This window comes from Rhipicephalus sanguineus, chromosome 1 (assembly GCF_013339695.2).
Source record: "Rhipicephalus sanguineus isolate Rsan-2018 chromosome 1, BIME_Rsan_1.4, whole genome shotgun sequence".
NCBI lineage: Eukaryota > Metazoa > Arthropoda > Arachnida > Ixodida > Ixodidae > Rhipicephalus > Rhipicephalus sanguineus.
This window is the reverse complement of record NC_051176.1, coordinates 329,284,594-329,300,702: the sequence shown is the minus strand read 5'-3', so window position 1 is coordinate 329,300,702 and position 16,109 is coordinate 329,284,594. Positions and strand designations below refer to the sequence as shown.

At 56.5% G+C, this 16,109-nt stretch overlaps 1 protein-coding gene across 1 annotated transcript in view; it reads left to right on the top strand.

Annotated features, from left to right (window-relative positions):
• The window catches only part of LOC119379532 (soma ferritin), a gene marked incomplete at its 5' end in the record, with an annotated part of 58,042 nt that extends 42,642 nt beyond the window's left edge, over positions 1–15,400 (top strand). The window contains 1 exon segment of the mRNA XM_037648827.2: positions 15,245–15,400. Coding sequence (XP_037504755.1) covers positions 15,245–15,382 — 138 coding nt within the window.
• Positions 15,401–16,109: the final 709 nt, after the last annotated feature.

Below are 16,109 nucleotides of genomic sequence, written 5' to 3'. Positions count from 1 at the left end.
AGTAGATGACAGCGCCGTGAACGTTTAAGAAGTCCATGCCAAGTGTGACATCCCTGGAGCAATGTTGCAAGATTACGAAGCTTGCAGGATAAGTGCGATTATTGATGGTGACTCTTGCTTGCAGACTCCAGACGGCGTTATTAAATTGCCTCCAGCGGCCCCTATTTCGGCGCCTTCCCAAGCTGTCTTAGCTTTCTTCAACTTCGCGGCGAACGGCCCACTGACGACGGAATAGTCGGCTCCAGTATCGACGAAAGCGGTGACGTTGCGGCCGTCGAAGAGAATGTCGAGGTGGCTAGTTCGTCGTCTTGCGTTGCGGTTAGGTCGTGGCGTCGGATCACGGCTACGACGATTTGTTCCGTTGTTTCCACGTCATGTCGTCAGGTCTTCTTCCGGCCGCGAGGTTTTGACGTCAGGGCTCCCTTCGGCTTGCGGCGTGTCCTTCAGGTTTCGTTGGGGCATCGTCGGTGGATCTTCGGTATTTCGTCGTACATCAACCGCACCTCCATCGGTTGCTGATCTTACTTTTCCGGATATGGCCTCGCGGATCGCCCTGAGTAGGGCCGGCGTACTGCCGGCGCTGCGGTGAGATGTAGCGTTCTGGTGATGGGGAACGCGACGGCCGTCCAGGTCTCCCCTCAGATGCGGCGAGATAGTCGGCAGTCCCGCGGCAGTTCATGTCGCTCTGGACGTGGCGCGTTGATGGCAAATCCATGTAGATTATTTTGTGGTAGCGCGAAAGGGGACACGAGAAGGCACATAAGGACACTTTCTCGTGTCCGTGTGCCCTGCTACATCAAAGCCGTTCAAATGATTCCCCAACAAGACCACCGTGCAACTTTCGCGGTAGCAGCAACGGCGGTAGGTGTGGCCGGCTTCTTTGCAGTGGTAGCAGCGCGGACGGTGGTCAGGGGCGCGCCAAACGTCGGTCTTCCTCGGTGTGTATCGCTGGCTGGCAGGCGGGCGGTATGACTTCAGTGGTGTCTGGCGGCAGAACTGCAGCGGTGTGGCGTATTGACGTCGGCGGGGAGTGTCACGACGCATTGCAGCAGCGCAGCTCATAGCTTCCGGATGAGGCTGCGGTGATTAGGTAATACCGAGCGATTGTCGGACTTTCTCACAAACGATGTCGCTGATCGAATCCACTTGAGGCAATGACGGGAACATACGGCGCAGTTCTTCTGGCACAATATCCCTTACGTCTCGCACAGGTCGTCGGAGCGTCCCTTGTGTGAACTGAGCTTGTATTAGCGCGGTGCAAATAAGAAATAGACACGACACGACAGACAGGTAGGCGCTAACTGTGTACCTTCCTTGTGTGCTGTGTTTGTATTGCGCTAAGTAATTTTTGTCGACATTACGTAGCTTTGCTTCACTGCTACGGGTATTGAAAACGGCCACCCGGTCGTACGCTTCGAGCCAGCTTTCCGGGTATTCTAAGGATAGTCCTCGCAATGTTGGCGGCTCCCTGGGTTGATGTAGCACGACTGTCGCGGCCGGTGGCACAGTCATCGATGCCGCAGTCGTAGTCATGGCCTTTGTCTTCCGGGTCTTATCCGGTGCTCTGGTGGTTGGTTTCGCTGCCTGCGGCTAGCTCGCTAGTCAGGGTTGGCGTCGATGTCCCCTTGGCGACTTGGGCTTGGTGCACGTCTTCATGGGGGCGTCCGGTACATGAACGAATAGCACCTCCAGCAGATGTCACGTGGTCATGACGTTGCTGAAGGCAGCACTCGGCGTGTTCAAGACTAAACTTTTTATTTGGGCGAACCTGTGCCCGGAAAATAAAAAAGAAGGTACAAGCAATTCACGCTGTACATTGATAGCTGTGGACAGAGCGTCGGCCGTCGGTAATCTGATCTGCAGTTAGGCGCACCGGCATTTATACATGTGGCATCGAACATTCGAGTCCTATCGCTGATGGCCGCGCTAGTTCCAGAATAAACTAAACTGCTTAAAATGTACTGATGGGCTAGTTGGTGAGCCATGATTCTCGAATAGGCAGCGCACAAAGGCAACGAACACGTACACAAACAGCACTTGTGTTTGCGTCTTTTTTTGTGTACGTGTTCGTAGCCTTTGCGCGCTGCCTATTCGAGAAAATAAACTGTTCGCGTTTGCGCGCTCAAGCCTATCAGAAGAGCCTAAAATAATCTGGAAACTTCCCACACATTCGGGCGTGGTTTGCGAAAGGTAGTGGCTATACGAGAAGGGGAACTCCGGTGCATTTTCAACCGTTTTCGAATCCTTTCGCGTGCCGACTAGGTCAGCGGAGGCGCGTGCAGGGCGAGCGCATCGAAACTAACCGGTTCCTCTGCCTCTCCGCTACAGTGATGACCATGGAACATTCCAGAAGCTTCCACCTCTGATCCGCCTATCACCATGGCGCGACTAACAGATGATGCACTGCATCTTGTTACCGCCGCCATTCCCCGATTTTTGGCCACGTCCAGCCATCTGGTTCATCAAGATGGAGGCTGGTTTCTACCTGCTGTGGAGATAGGCTTGCACTAGGCTTGCCTACGAGCGTGACCGTGTAGGGACGCGACGTTCTCCACTGCCGCTGCGTGCGACGACGCTGCGGCCGGGTTCGTCGTTTTCTCCGACACGGCGCAGAAACCACGCACGAGGCACGGTAACAACAACAACGGGTTTATTAACCCAAGATGCAGCACAGTACGACACTCACAGACTTGCAGGCCGTAAGGGGAACTCCGCAAGACCAATCGACTACGCTTGCCAGCGGCGCTAAGACTACCACACAAAGGGCAGCGGTCGAGCACACGAACGAGAAGCCGCCTGCTAGAGCAGCGCGTCAACCTCTCGTGCTAGCCTGACAGCATCTGACGCGGGTAAGCCCGCGCCAGCCAGAAGCGAGCTCAGGGGGGAAGGGGGTTTTCACTGGCGGCCAATGAGGAACGGCGTTGCTCAGTGACGTAAGCTAGCTTGGTGGCGTGAGCATGTGAGCATGTCGAGGCATGCCCGGACGCGTGCCCGTGCGGGGCCAGCACACGCGCTAGCTGGGGAACGAGGCGCCAAAGGGAAGGGCGCGCTCGATTCCCACATTCCCCCCTCCTAAAGACCGAGGCCAGCCTGTGATAGAGGCTGTCCGAGGCCAAGTGGCAAGGTCAGCTCAGCCGCAAGGGGGCTCGCCAACGGGGCAAAAGTCCAACAGGGGGGTGTCGTCTTCCCGGAGGTACAAGTCCATAGGTCGGCCATGGCCACACGAAACGTCCCACCAACAGTTCCACCACCGGGGAGAGCCCACTGCCGAGAGAAAGTTCGCAGCCCAGGAGGAACGGGGGCAAGACTGCACAAGGGCGGGCAGCCAGCCCGCTTGAAGTTCGCCGGACTGGAGAGGTTGGCAGCCGGGAACGTACGAGGCGTGGCTGCCAGTTGCGTGCGGCAGCCAACCGCCGAAAGTCGCTGGGACGGGGACCACGCAGGAACGGCAAGCCGGCTTGCCGAAAAGGGGTGCCCGCCTGATAGTGCTGCCCAACAAAGGGGGCGCTTGCCAGGTTATGGCTTGGACAACACGTCAGAGGGTATTTTCGGCCAAGAGGGCCTTCTACCACTTCCAGACGTGTGCCGCCGCACCTTAGCGGTTATTCTCCATTCACTGTCATGGTATGGAATAAAGTCCAGCTACCTGTCAGTGGGAGAAAGGTTGCTTAGGTGCGTTTCCGCAGGTTGTACCGATGGCGTGGCTTGGAGCCAGCCTTCTCACGGTTTTCCCGCGGTTCGGTGACCGCCTCCCCCCCTCCCAAGTCGTTGCTGCGGGCAACGAAAGGTTTGAGGTCGGAGACGTTAACTGGACCGCCGACTTGTCTTCCGGAGTTTCCCTTGGGAGTCAGCCAGCTTGTACACCAGAGGCGACATTTTGGTCTGCACTCGGTATGGGCCCAATCACTTGGCCGACAGGGAGGCAGAGATGCCTTTGGCGGCGTCACTCAAGACGTGATTGCGCCTGAGGACGAGATCGCCGACATCGTAGTGCACTTCCCGATGCGACCGGTCGTATTGAGCCTTCTGTCCAGCTCGCGCTTTTGCCAGGTTGGAACGCGCCAGGTCGAGGGCTGCGTCCATCCGTGAGCGCAGTTCCGCCGCGTAGCCAGACGGGCCGGCTTTCGTGGCGGACGCCCCGCTGCCGCCCCGCAGAACACGGTCCATGGGGTTAGGCAGCTCTCTCACGAAGTTGAGGAAAGCGGGCGTGTACCCGGTTGAACGGTTCACCGTGGACCGCAAGGAGAAGCCTATCTCGTTAAGACAGGCGTCCCAATCCCTGTGTTGCTGCGCAAAGGCTGTCAGCAAGGGCTTGAGGTTTCGGTTTATCCGCTCAGTCGGGTTGGCCTGTGGGTGATACGTGGTTGTTTTGCGGTGCTTAATGCCAAAGGCAGCACACGCATCCACAAACACTTTGGCCGTGAAGTAGGACGCATTGTCCGTGATCAACTCCGCCGGAAAGCCAAAGCGGGTAAAGACCTCGGTCAACTTGTCCCAGATTGCGCGTGCCGTTAGCTTCCGAAGGGGAAACAGCTCGACCTACTTCGTGAAGTGATCTGTGACAGCCAGGAGAAAAACATGGCCTCTCCGGCTTCTTGGGAAAGGTCCCATAATGTCACAGGCCGCGACTTGCCAGGGCTGTTGGCTGTCGATCGGCTGCATCAGCCCCGGAGGCTTGCCACCACGAGGCTTCACGCATTGGCACACGCGGCATGAGCGGGCGTAGTGAAGGGCATCACGCTTCATGCCAGGCCAGGTAGCAGAGCGACACGACTTTTGAAAAGTCTTAAGGCCACTCGCATGTCCGGCCAACCGCGAGTCGTGGAAATAGCCGAGGGTGGCTTTCCTTAGACTGCGGGGTATCACCACCTTGAAAGACTCCTGGGGAGCTTCTTCAGATGGGACATAGCGCAGGAGAACGCTATCAGCATCAAGCAGATACGAGTCCAACGTGCCCGCAGCAATACCAGTCTGCGTCCGGCACTCGGCGCCGACAGCAATACCAGCTGTCCGTTTGCGCCCGGCGGCTTGACCGCCCCGCTCCTCTTGGGAGCTCAGCTCTTTGAGCCCGTCAACAATTTGCTGACAAAACGGATCGTCCTGCTGTGCCTTAAGTAGTTCCTCTCTGCTGAAGACGATACCGGCGGACGTGACAGGGTCTACCAGGTATGCGTCCTCACCCGAGGCGGTCGACTCGAAAGCCACTGCACCGTCGGGGTTCGCGCCTTTCGACCCATTGGAGTCAGGGGCCCCTGAGTCTACTTGGTGCGACTGCTCTTGGGAGTGGCGGACACAAGTGTCTGACGCCAGAACGGGGGCACGCGACAAGGCGTCGGCCACGACGTTCGAACTCCCTTTCCGGTAGCGCACAACAAAGTTGTACCGCTGCAAGGTCAACGCCCAGCGCGCGAGACGGCCCGAGGGCTCGCGCAAGCGCTTAAGCCATTTGAGTGCCATGTGGTCCGTCTCCACCACGAATGGCACGCCGTCGACGCAGCAGGCGAACTTCCGGAGAGCAAAGACTATAGCGAGACATTCCCGTTCAGTCACGCTGTAGTTGCGCTCGGCGGCGTTAAGTGACCGGCTCGCAAAGGCGACTGGCCGGAGGACGCCGTCGTGCTCCTGAAGCAGTACCGCTCCGAGACCCAGGTCGCTCGCGTCCGCTTGGACAACGAACTCCCTGTTGAGGTCGGGCAGCTTCAGATCGGCTGTGGCCACTAGAGCTTGAAATAGAGCCTTGAAGGCTCGCTCTTGCTCTGGCCCCCAGCTCCATCGTGCCGACTTTTTCAACAGTGCGGTCAAGGGCGCTTGGAGGTCCGCGCAGTTTGGGATGAACTGTCGGTAGTAGTTCACCATGCCCAAAAAGCGCCTCAGGCCCTGAATGTTCGCCGGCGTCGGGTACTCCACAATGGCTCGTACCTTCTCCTCGCACGGCAGAACGCGACCGCTCTGGATGGTAAAGCCCAATAGCGAAATGCGAGTCTCAGCTATTTGAGCCTTCTTCGGGTTCAAGATCAACCCGGCGGCACGCAACCTCTCGAGGACGTCCTCCAAGTGGCGCAGGTGCTCCTCGAACGTTCGAGAGAAGATGACGATGTCGTCGAGGTACGCCATGGCGTGTTGCCATTTAGCGTCCCCGAGAACGCGGTCTATCAGTCTCTGGAACGTAGCTGCAGCTCCAGAACAGCCAAACGGCATGCGGGTAAACTCGTACAAACCTCTGTGGGAGGTGAACACAGTTTTCTCCGCGTCAGCCGGCTCCATCTGGACCTGCAGGTAACCGCGGCTAGCATCCAAGGTGCTGAAGTAGCAAGCACCGCCTAGCGCAGACACGATCGAGTCAACGTTAGGCATAGGATAAGCATCCTTCCTCGTGACCTCGTTCAGCCGGCGGTAGTCCACACAGAGCCGGTGAGAGCCGTCTCTTTTGGGGACCATTACCACCGGTGAACCCCAGGGACTGTTTGAGCGTTGGACAACTCCGGTCTCAATCAACTCATCCAATGCCTGGTCAATTGCTTTCCTCTTTGCCGCACTGACGGGACGAGGATTGCATTTCCACGGTTTTGCGTCGCCTGTGTCGATCCGGTGCCCCACCAGAGAGGTGCAACCCGGGCGTTCCGTGAACATGTCACTGAAACGTGTCAACAGCGACGACAGGCGTGCCTTCTCATGTGTCGACAAGCTGTCCGGCAAAGGCGGCAGCGAGCGATCCGAGCTGCTGCTTACCGGGGTGGTCACCGGCGTAGCCGAGACCTCGTCCACCACGGTAGCGCTATGCTCGAGAGAAAGCGGTAGGCACGGACCGTTTGCCGCCGCGCCGGCCAAAGGGTCAGTCTTGGCGCCGGAGTGAGAGACACGGGCCGAGGGGGCCACGCTTTCTCCTCTCCTCCTGCTCTCTCGTGGCGTCCGGCGACTTACGGGCAGCCGAGACCACGGGAGGTGTAGCGAATGGCCGTAGGGCGCCGGAAGGGCCGTTCCTGTAGCCTCCGCTCGCGACGTCTATCACGATACCCGTGTGCGCGAGAAAGTCGCGACCAAGAATCACGGGCACGGAAAGACCCGGGAGCTGCACGAAGCGCTGTCGGCGCGCGCGATTCTCCCAGCGCACAACCAACCGCGCAGCGCCGCACGAGGTGGCGGTACCGCTGGCGAGATGGAAGGCAGTGTCGCAAGCTCGAATGCGGACAGAGCGGTCGCGCAAATGAGCCATAACCTCTTCGCCGAACAGCAAGCTCGAATCCCCGCTATCCAGCAACGCCGCAAACTCTCAACCAGCGATCGTAAGGGCGATGAACGACGCCGGCGTGGCTGGAAAGTCATGTCCAGCGCGACACGCCATCGGTGCCAGAGGTTGGGTTACACCCCCATGCTCTCGTACTGCTCTAGCCGCCGGCGAGGGGGAGCTCACCGACGGCTCACCCCGTTTCCCGACGGGCGAGCAAGCCCTTGCGTCGGTTGGGGCGCGTTGCATGATCGCGCGGTGTGGCCACGCTCATGACAACGGTAGCAGACGACACCTTTTCCCCCATCAGTGAGGGATTTTAGCGACCCTTGAGAGCTAGGAGGCCTCCTTTCGCTAGCCGCAGGGGGGGTTGCGCGATCGGACCTCCCCTCGTGCATCGGCGCACGGGGGTTCCGTTCTCGTTCGCCCTGCAGTGCAAAGGGGCACGCCCGGGCGTAAGAGTACGGGTCGAGAGCGCGGTCCGAAATGTCCGGCGCGTCTCGTTGCTCTCTCACTGCCGAGGCCACCTCGTGTTTAGGGGGATTACGGGGTGACGAGTCACCACCAGCCCACGCACAACGAGGCTCGAGAGAAGCGGACGGCGGTGGCGGCGGGCGGTAGGCTCTCGCCGCCAGTATGTCGCCCTGAATATACGCTTCGCATCGGAGGCCAGCTCGTTCAGGTTACGATAACGGGCGCTCCGAAGGTAAGCGGCGAAGGTTGGATGAGCCTGGCAAATGGCTCGCTCTACCTTCTCAGCGTCTGATGCCGTAGGGTCGGCAAGGAGGTAGAGCTCCTGCAAAGCCCGGACGTACTCGAGGAGAGATTCGTCGGGATGCTGTGTTCGGAGCTCTAGCTCGCGACGCATGCGGCGCTCGTAGTCAGGAGGAAGGAATTCGCTACGGAAGAGCGCCCTAAACTCCTCCATCGAACGAGCTTGGTGGCCGACAAGTCGGTACCACCGCGCCGCTTGGGCTGTCAGCGATACAGGCAGTACACTACCGAGCATAACGCTGTCGCTCAGCCCCATCGCCCGCTGATAGCGGTGTAGCGCCTCGAGGTACTCTGTGGCACTCATGCGGTCCGAATAACCGCTGTACTCAGGCAGAGGTACCCTTAGGCTACTCGGTGCGCCTGGCTGAGGGGACTCGAGGCCTCCCTTTACAGCACAAGGCTGCGAGCGCGCCGCTTCCAACAGGACGTTTAGGAGCTGCGCCGCAGTTGCGTGCAGCGGCGATTGCTCTGAGGCGGGCGCGGCCGTAACAGGTGCGCGCGCCTGTTCCCCAACATGCGCGTCCGACTGAAAAGGGCCAGTACACGGCATAGAGGAGGGTAGGGTTTGCGCTCCGACTGGTGCTTGATGCCTCACGCGACTGGCAAACGGGTCGACAGCGGAGCACGGTGGCCCACGTCCGTCGAAAACGTCGCCTACGCGAGTCTCCGGCCAGCGAGCGTCGGTGAACGCGGCGACGTTGTCGGTTAAGCGAGCAGGCTCGCGAACGACACCGTCAACCCTCTGCGCTCGCGACCACGGCGGGTCAGTAAGCGCGTTCCCGCCAACGCCTGAGTGCCCCGGTAGGAAGGATCGGGTGCGGCGATCTGAGCTGTCAACCGTGCTGCTGACGGGGAAAGGCCAGCGAGCGGAGACTGCGCCGGGGACGGGCCCGTAAGCGCGTGAGTCTCGAACAGCTGATACAGCCCGTTACTGGCTTGGCTAGGACTGTGGTCCTCGTTCAAGCGGCTCGCATCACTGTAGAGGGCCCCGAAAAAGGGATCTCTCCCGGTGAACGAAAGCAGAGGGTCGCCGAGAGGGCCGTACCCCGTGCTGTCGCAGCCGTCCGCCTCGAACGAGATCAAGTCCGTCGCCACAGGATCGAACAGGAACGAGCGCCTCGAGGGGGTCTGCTCTGAAGCCATGCCGAAACCAAGTTGGGCGCCAGTTATATGGAGATAGGCTTGCACTAGGCTTACCTACGAGCGCGACCGTGTAGGGACGCGACGTTCTCCACTGCCGCTGCGTGCGACGACGCTGCGGCCGGGTTCGTCGTTTTCTCCGACACGGCGCAGAAACCACGCACGAGGCAGGGTAACAACAACAACGGGTTTATTAACCCAAGATGCAGCACAGTACGACACTCACAGGCTTGCAGGCCGTAAGGGGAACTCCGCAAGACCGATCGAGTACGCTTGCCAGCGGCGCTAAGACTACCACACAAAGGGCAGCGGTCGAGCACACGAACGAGAAGCCGCCTGCTAGAGCAGCGCGTCAACCTCTCGTGCTAGCCTGAGAGCATCTGACGCGGGTAAGCCCGCGCCAGCCAGAAGCGAGCTCAGGGGGGAAGGGGGTTCTCACTGGCGACCAATGAGGAACGGCGTTGCTCAGTGACGTAAGCTAGCTTGGTGGCGTGAGCATGTGAGCATGTCGAGGCATGCCCGGACGCGTGCCCACGCGGGGCCAGCACACGCGCTAGCTGGGGAACGAGGCGCCAAAGGGAAGGGCGCGCTCGATTCCCACACTGCGTCACATCGTCTCGCAGCAGGACAAGTACCGGTAGCCACGCTTCCTCCTGCTCTGCGATGCGTTGTGCCACATGAGTCTTGAACCACATCCATATGACCGAGGTTTCGTGCTAGCACTACCGCAACCAGTAGTGCCACGACGCTTACTCTCTGCCGCGCTAAACGTTGGTATCGAACCTCAGACTGTCCCGACCACGCTGCCCAAACAAGCCGACTCAAGTTGTCCGGTTCTACCAGGTTTTCGCGCTGCGGCATCAGTCAGTTCACACGTAATCACGCAGTCATTGCACGACATGGTTTTCGACGCCGCGCCCCGGACGACACTGTGCACGTCACGGGCCACGACCGAGTGTCGCCTGCCGCCAATTGTATTGCCTGCCACTCCTGCCATCGCGGACGCCAGCGTTCATCTACCCGTGCAACTCAGTCAACTAGCACCGACATCATCATTTGATGTGCCAACGCCAGCGGCCGCACAAGAACTCGCAGAAGCTACGGATACCTCTCCGTCAAATGAACAAACAGGTCTGTCCTCAGACGCCGCAGTGCCACTTGAGTGTTCTCGACGCTCACAGCGTGCGCGCTCCAGCCAACGGGTGACTCCTGCAACGCGTCTTTCGCACTGCCGCCCTGCTTCCACGTCCCAGCGCTCTGCTCTTCAGTGGAAGACGCCAGCTGAGACGTTTCTTGCGCCGCCGCTTCTCTGTGCCAGCGGTTCTTGCTGAATTCGCAAGTGGCGTGAGACCTGAATGGAAACGTGAACGCCATGTCGCTTTCATTCAGACCGCCAATTCCTCGAAATCGCAGCGACGCCACCTGCCTGGGAGCGCAAAGCAACAGTCCCATACCGACCGCCTCCAGAGGCACAACCAGGTGTATTTGAAAGGACAGGCGACAGCTACCTCTCTCCCTGTCGAACGTACCGGCTTGCACTATTCACTCAGGATCTCAAGCCGTCCTCTTCGCCAGTCTCAGCCCCGACCTCCTGAAGAAAATTGAGCACCCCTTCACCACTCCGTGTTCTCGACCAGGACAGCTTAATGGACACTTTTTGACTACGACTCCGTCTACACGGCGGGGGGCTCTGTCGCGTGCTGACGTCAGGGGAGGCGCGTGCAGGACGAGCGCATCAAAACAAATCAATTGGTAACGCATGCATCCTTCTGCCTCTCCGCTACAGTATTAACAGCTAGGGTGGCTCATTTTGCTGAGAGACTCGTCAATAATTTCAAACAAGCAATAAAAGATGAGTCAAAACCGAAACAGGGAGCTGCTCCGTGCTGGGCATGCGATGACGCCACGAAATACGCTACATGCCACCACGGCTAGCCAGGATGTAAACATACCGTAGTACATGTGCTTCTATCGCGCAAAGAGCAAGCTGGCGATGCCATCCGACGCGGAATCAAGCTGTGCCAGCCCGTCTGAACTTACCAGCTACAAGTTCAGCGATGACTGCAGCTACTATCTGAGCGCGGAAGCATCGCCTTTTGATTCGACCCGCCGGCGCGTGGTGTAGCTGACGTGCCCCGCATCGATCTCCTCGTTGCTCAACATTGTGCATGCGCACTGTCGGACCCGATGTCAACGACGACTAATACGCTATGCAGCCAGCAAAACCGAATAACTGTGCTCGCGTCGTCGTCGCCTCGTAGAAGAAAGTGCGGGCTACATCCGTCTGCTGGGCGAGGCGGGGTTCGAAAAGAGTAGGCACGTTACGTCAAATACACAGGGTGGCCCGCGTTTACAGGCATGATTCCTGTATTGGCTGCCAATTTTAAAATTCGTTTTCTGAAAGACTAAATGACTTGCGGTTGTATAATTTGACACATATTATCAGGATGCCGAAGACAACATATGTTGAAAGTTTTATTGAAATCGCTTCGTAAATTCGCCGGAGTTCCTCTTAAGGGGCCCGCAACACTTTTTCAGTATGGTGAAAAATGCTACCGATCGGTAGTCGAGCATCCAAAGAAAATGGGAGCCAAGCGCTATAGCGCCGGACGCGGCCATGGATTTTACAAAAAATTCTCAGTCTGCTAAAATCACTCGCTCTTCTCTCGACAATTGATGCCATAATGACCGCGCCATCAACACAAAGTTCACGGCCGTGGCTGACTTGAGTACCCTGACCTGCACAGCTATCGTGGCCACGTGCCCGCGCGCGCGATTACACCGAGAGTAAGCCGCGCGTTCGAGGAAAAAAACAAGAAATTGCTCAAGATCATGGCACGCGCACACGGACATAGCTTCTTGCCTCCTTGTAACATCCCCTCCCCAATGCGTGTGCCTAGCTTTCAGCGGGCTCGCTGGTACGAAACTCCTGTAACTGCGCTAGTACTTGTAGGATTCTGAACATTTTTGCGGCAGTCGATCCGCGAGGCAATACACTCCTTCAATCACTTCTAATCATATTTGTAGCGCAAAAACCCGACGCAGACACAAGTAAGGAACACGTACACAGGACGTCCTGTGTATGTGTTTCTCACTTGTGCCTTCGTCTGGTTTTTGCGCTACGAATATGATTACAAGTGACTCAAACCAACTAGCCCGCATCACCGCCTTGACTCCCTCAATCAAGCCATTCGATGATTACCTGGAAAAGTGTTGCAGGGCCCCTTGTGGGAATCGCGCGCATCGCCACCTACACGTGCTGCGCAGTAAGGGCCGGCGCCCCCAGTTGGGAGGGAATGCACACCGACGCAAGAAGGCGAGACCGGCGAAGCCTATAATGCCGACGCGAAGGTTCCAGTCGGTGAGCTACCAGTGGACCTGACCCCGGCAGCGGCTGCAGGCGAGTACAAGGACGCCGCGGAAGGCGCGACTACAAAGGGCGGAGACACGAGTCCCGTGGCCGAGGAGGCCATGGTCGTGCATGACGGGGACAACCACGACATCGAAGCGAGGATGCACACCTCTAGTTGGGCAACAGAGCACGTTGGCGAAAGGTGACGAGAATGACGACGAGTATGACGCCGAGGATGGACGACCATATCGACGAACCCCCAGTGCACGGCGATACGGCGCGTGATAGACACGCAAAGAGCACGGCTACGGCAGGGACAACAGAAAGACCGCTGTGGGAGATACCGCCAGGGACGGAGGTGCCAGTCACGAGACCAAGGAGGCCTTGATCGTGCAAACCAACGACGGCCACGGCTTAAACGCAGGCATGGAGGAAGAGATCCAGGCTGTTGTCGCGCGAAGGAGGGCAAGCGTGGAAGCGCCGGCGCCAAGACACGAGCCGTCAAAACGCTGTGACAGCAGCAAAGCCTAGGTAGGAAGAACACCGCGAAAGGCAGCAAAGCCCTGCCCATGAAGGCCGTCACGCCAAGGAGAAAAGCTGCCACGCAGGCAGGCACGAAGGCCGCTCGCTAGCGAGACAGCGAGTACGTCGCCATAGCAAGGCCGACGACTAGCACAGCGGCGAAGACTGTGTCCGCGGCAACCAAGTCGACATCGTCGACATCCGTGCCAAAGTCCGCATCGGGGGTGCGTCAGACGACGGTGGAAAACACCAACAATGATGCCGCGGAAGACTGCAAAGATAACAAACTTTTTCTCAGGGGAATCGCCACCTGCACGTGCTGCTCAGTCCCACAGACGCCCTACAAAGCGCCAGCCGACACGATGCGCGGGGAGTTGGACGACCGGAGTGGTGACGAATAATCGGTGAGCGGCAAGTGTGCTGACCTCGGGGGGACTATGTCTTATGTGCGTAACCGTTTAACGTTTCTTGCTACTAATGTTTTCCTTTTAGTTCAGGCCGCGCGGCATCCCGTCGTTAGGTCAGGCGGCGAGGATCCCCACACCCTTTAAGGTCACACGTATCATTTTCCTTTCCGTCGTCCTCAGTTTAAATTGAAGACTCTCTGTAAGCCTTCAGGTTTCTGCACTGTAGGTAAGTACCGGTAAGATGCAGCTGTTATATACCTTCCTCTTGAGGGATAGTGGTAGACTACCATTCATGATTTGAGAATGCTTGCCGAGTGTGCTACAACCCATCCTTATTCCTCTAGTTACTTCACTCTCATAGTTCGGCTCCGCGGTTACTACCTGTCCCAAGTATACGTATTCCTTTACAAATTTCAGTGCCTCGCGACCTATCGCAAAACGCTGTTCTCTTCCGAGACTGTTGAACATTACTTCAGTTTTGTGCATATTAATTTTCATACCTACCGTTCTGCTTTTCTTGTCTGATTCAGTAATGATTTCTAATTCATCCCCTGATTTACTCATCAATGCAATGTCATCAGCGAATCGCAGGTTACTGAGGTCCATTAGCTCGCATGTCTAACTGTTCCCATTCTAGTGCTCTGAAAACCTCCTGTAAGCACGCGGTGAATAGCATTGGGGAGATCAGCCATCTTTATTGGAATTTTATCACTTTCTTTATGGATACTATGGCAGCTGTGGAGCCGTAGTAGATTTCTTCCAGAATTCTAATACATATTTCGCTGGCACTCTGATTCCGCAGTGCCTGCATGGCTGCTAAGATTTCGATCGAATCAAATGCTTTCTCGTAATATATGAAGGCTATATATAGGGATTGGTGATATTCCGCACATTTCTCTATCAGCTGATTGATAGTGTGGATATGGTCTATTTTCGAGTAACCTGTACGAAATCCTGCTTGGTCCTTTGGTTGCTTGAATGCTAAGGTCACCCCAATTCTATTAGTTCTTACATTTATGAACAGCTTGTACAAAAGTAATAGGTAATAGAATTAGAGCCCATTGCTATTATCTTTGTACAAGCCATTTACAAAGGTAATAGCTAATAGAATTGCGCCAAACGCCTTCGGCACACGTGTACTATACGGCTGAAAGCTGTAGCGCCATCTGGTGGGCGCATCCAAAAGCATTTCCCTTGACCCACGGCCACCCGGATCGGGGCGCGCGGCGGTGGCCGTGCTTGACCCGCTGGGAGCAGTCGCCGCTCAAGACATCCGAAGAGCCCGCTTAGCGCCGGGCGCTGAACTTTTTTCTCCAAATAGCAGCTGCGGCAGATTGCTCTTGTTCAATACTTTGATCCTCAATAAATGGTTCGACAATACAATATGTTGGGCGAGTTGTTTTTTAATTTGCATGTTGTACCTCGTGCGTATGGAAGCACTGAAATGGCGTTTCGCCTTTACTCGCGCTGCCAAAGCAGCAGGTGATCCGACAGTGTTCCTTTCTGATTTCTTTACGACATCCCTGGCTGCACGTATTCTACCGTCCCCGGTTTTGGCATAGAGTATAAAAACATTCATCATAAATCGTGGCTGCCGGGTTGAATCCACTTGAGTCAAACTCGAATATGAAAACATAATACATTTTGGGGATACGAGTATTCAATTAACTAAGCAGCATTTCCGCTGGCTGGTACTTCTTTTCAAACAGCAGAAAAGTGAAGAGCCCTTGGCTGTCCTGTTTTTAGGATGCGTCGTTTCGCTATGACCTTCTTTTGCTCGCTTGCTTTCCTTGTGGTTGAAGGCGCACTTTGCACACTTTGCAGATGGCGGACTTCTTGGAGCAGGAGTTTCTCGCTGAGCAAGTGCGATCCATCGACCAGCTGCAGCGGCTCATCACGCAGCTGCAGAATATGGACACGGGCCTGGGCGAGTTTCTTCTCGACCAGCAACTGCGAACCTAACAGCTCTTTCTTCAGAAACCTGGCTCGTCGTTTCATGCCTTGTTAGCTTTAAATGCTTACATGTTCAAATATCGCAATGACACCCGCCAAAAAATAAACAAATAAAGAAAAGGAAACTTGTTCTCATTTCTGCGCGCATTTCTCGAGCACCTCTGTAGCGCGGTAAAGAACTGTGTGCCGTCGTCTTCGCGAAGCTTAAGAAGGGAGCCCCTCCTTCGCGAAGCTTAAGAAGGGAGACCCTTACGGTCTACAGCGTAAACACAGCAAGCGCCAACTTTCAACTGAGATTTATTGTGAAACGAAGCAAGGTATACACAGCCAGTGTTTACAGAAAAAACAGGCACGTGCCCAAACAAGCAACACTGATCACGACTTCATTGGGATCAGTGTACATTAGTTTTTTGCCGGCACAAAGATGACCGCACCCGCATAATTGTACCGCAAATAAGACAATATCATCAGCATAAAATAGACCTGGAAGCTTCTGCTCAACCATCGTGCTGACCTGTTTCTGTGACAAATTAAATCCAATGTTGCTACCTTCTAGCGCTTTTTCCATCCTCACCATGTACAGCATGAATAACAGCGGGGACAAAGGACATCCCTGTCTCAGCCCCTTGCTAATTTCAACGCTGTCCTTGCTACTTATTCCTTCCCATTCTATACAAGCTGTATTTTCTCGGTATATTTCCCTCAAAAGCTGTATACAGTCGTTCCCTATGCCACT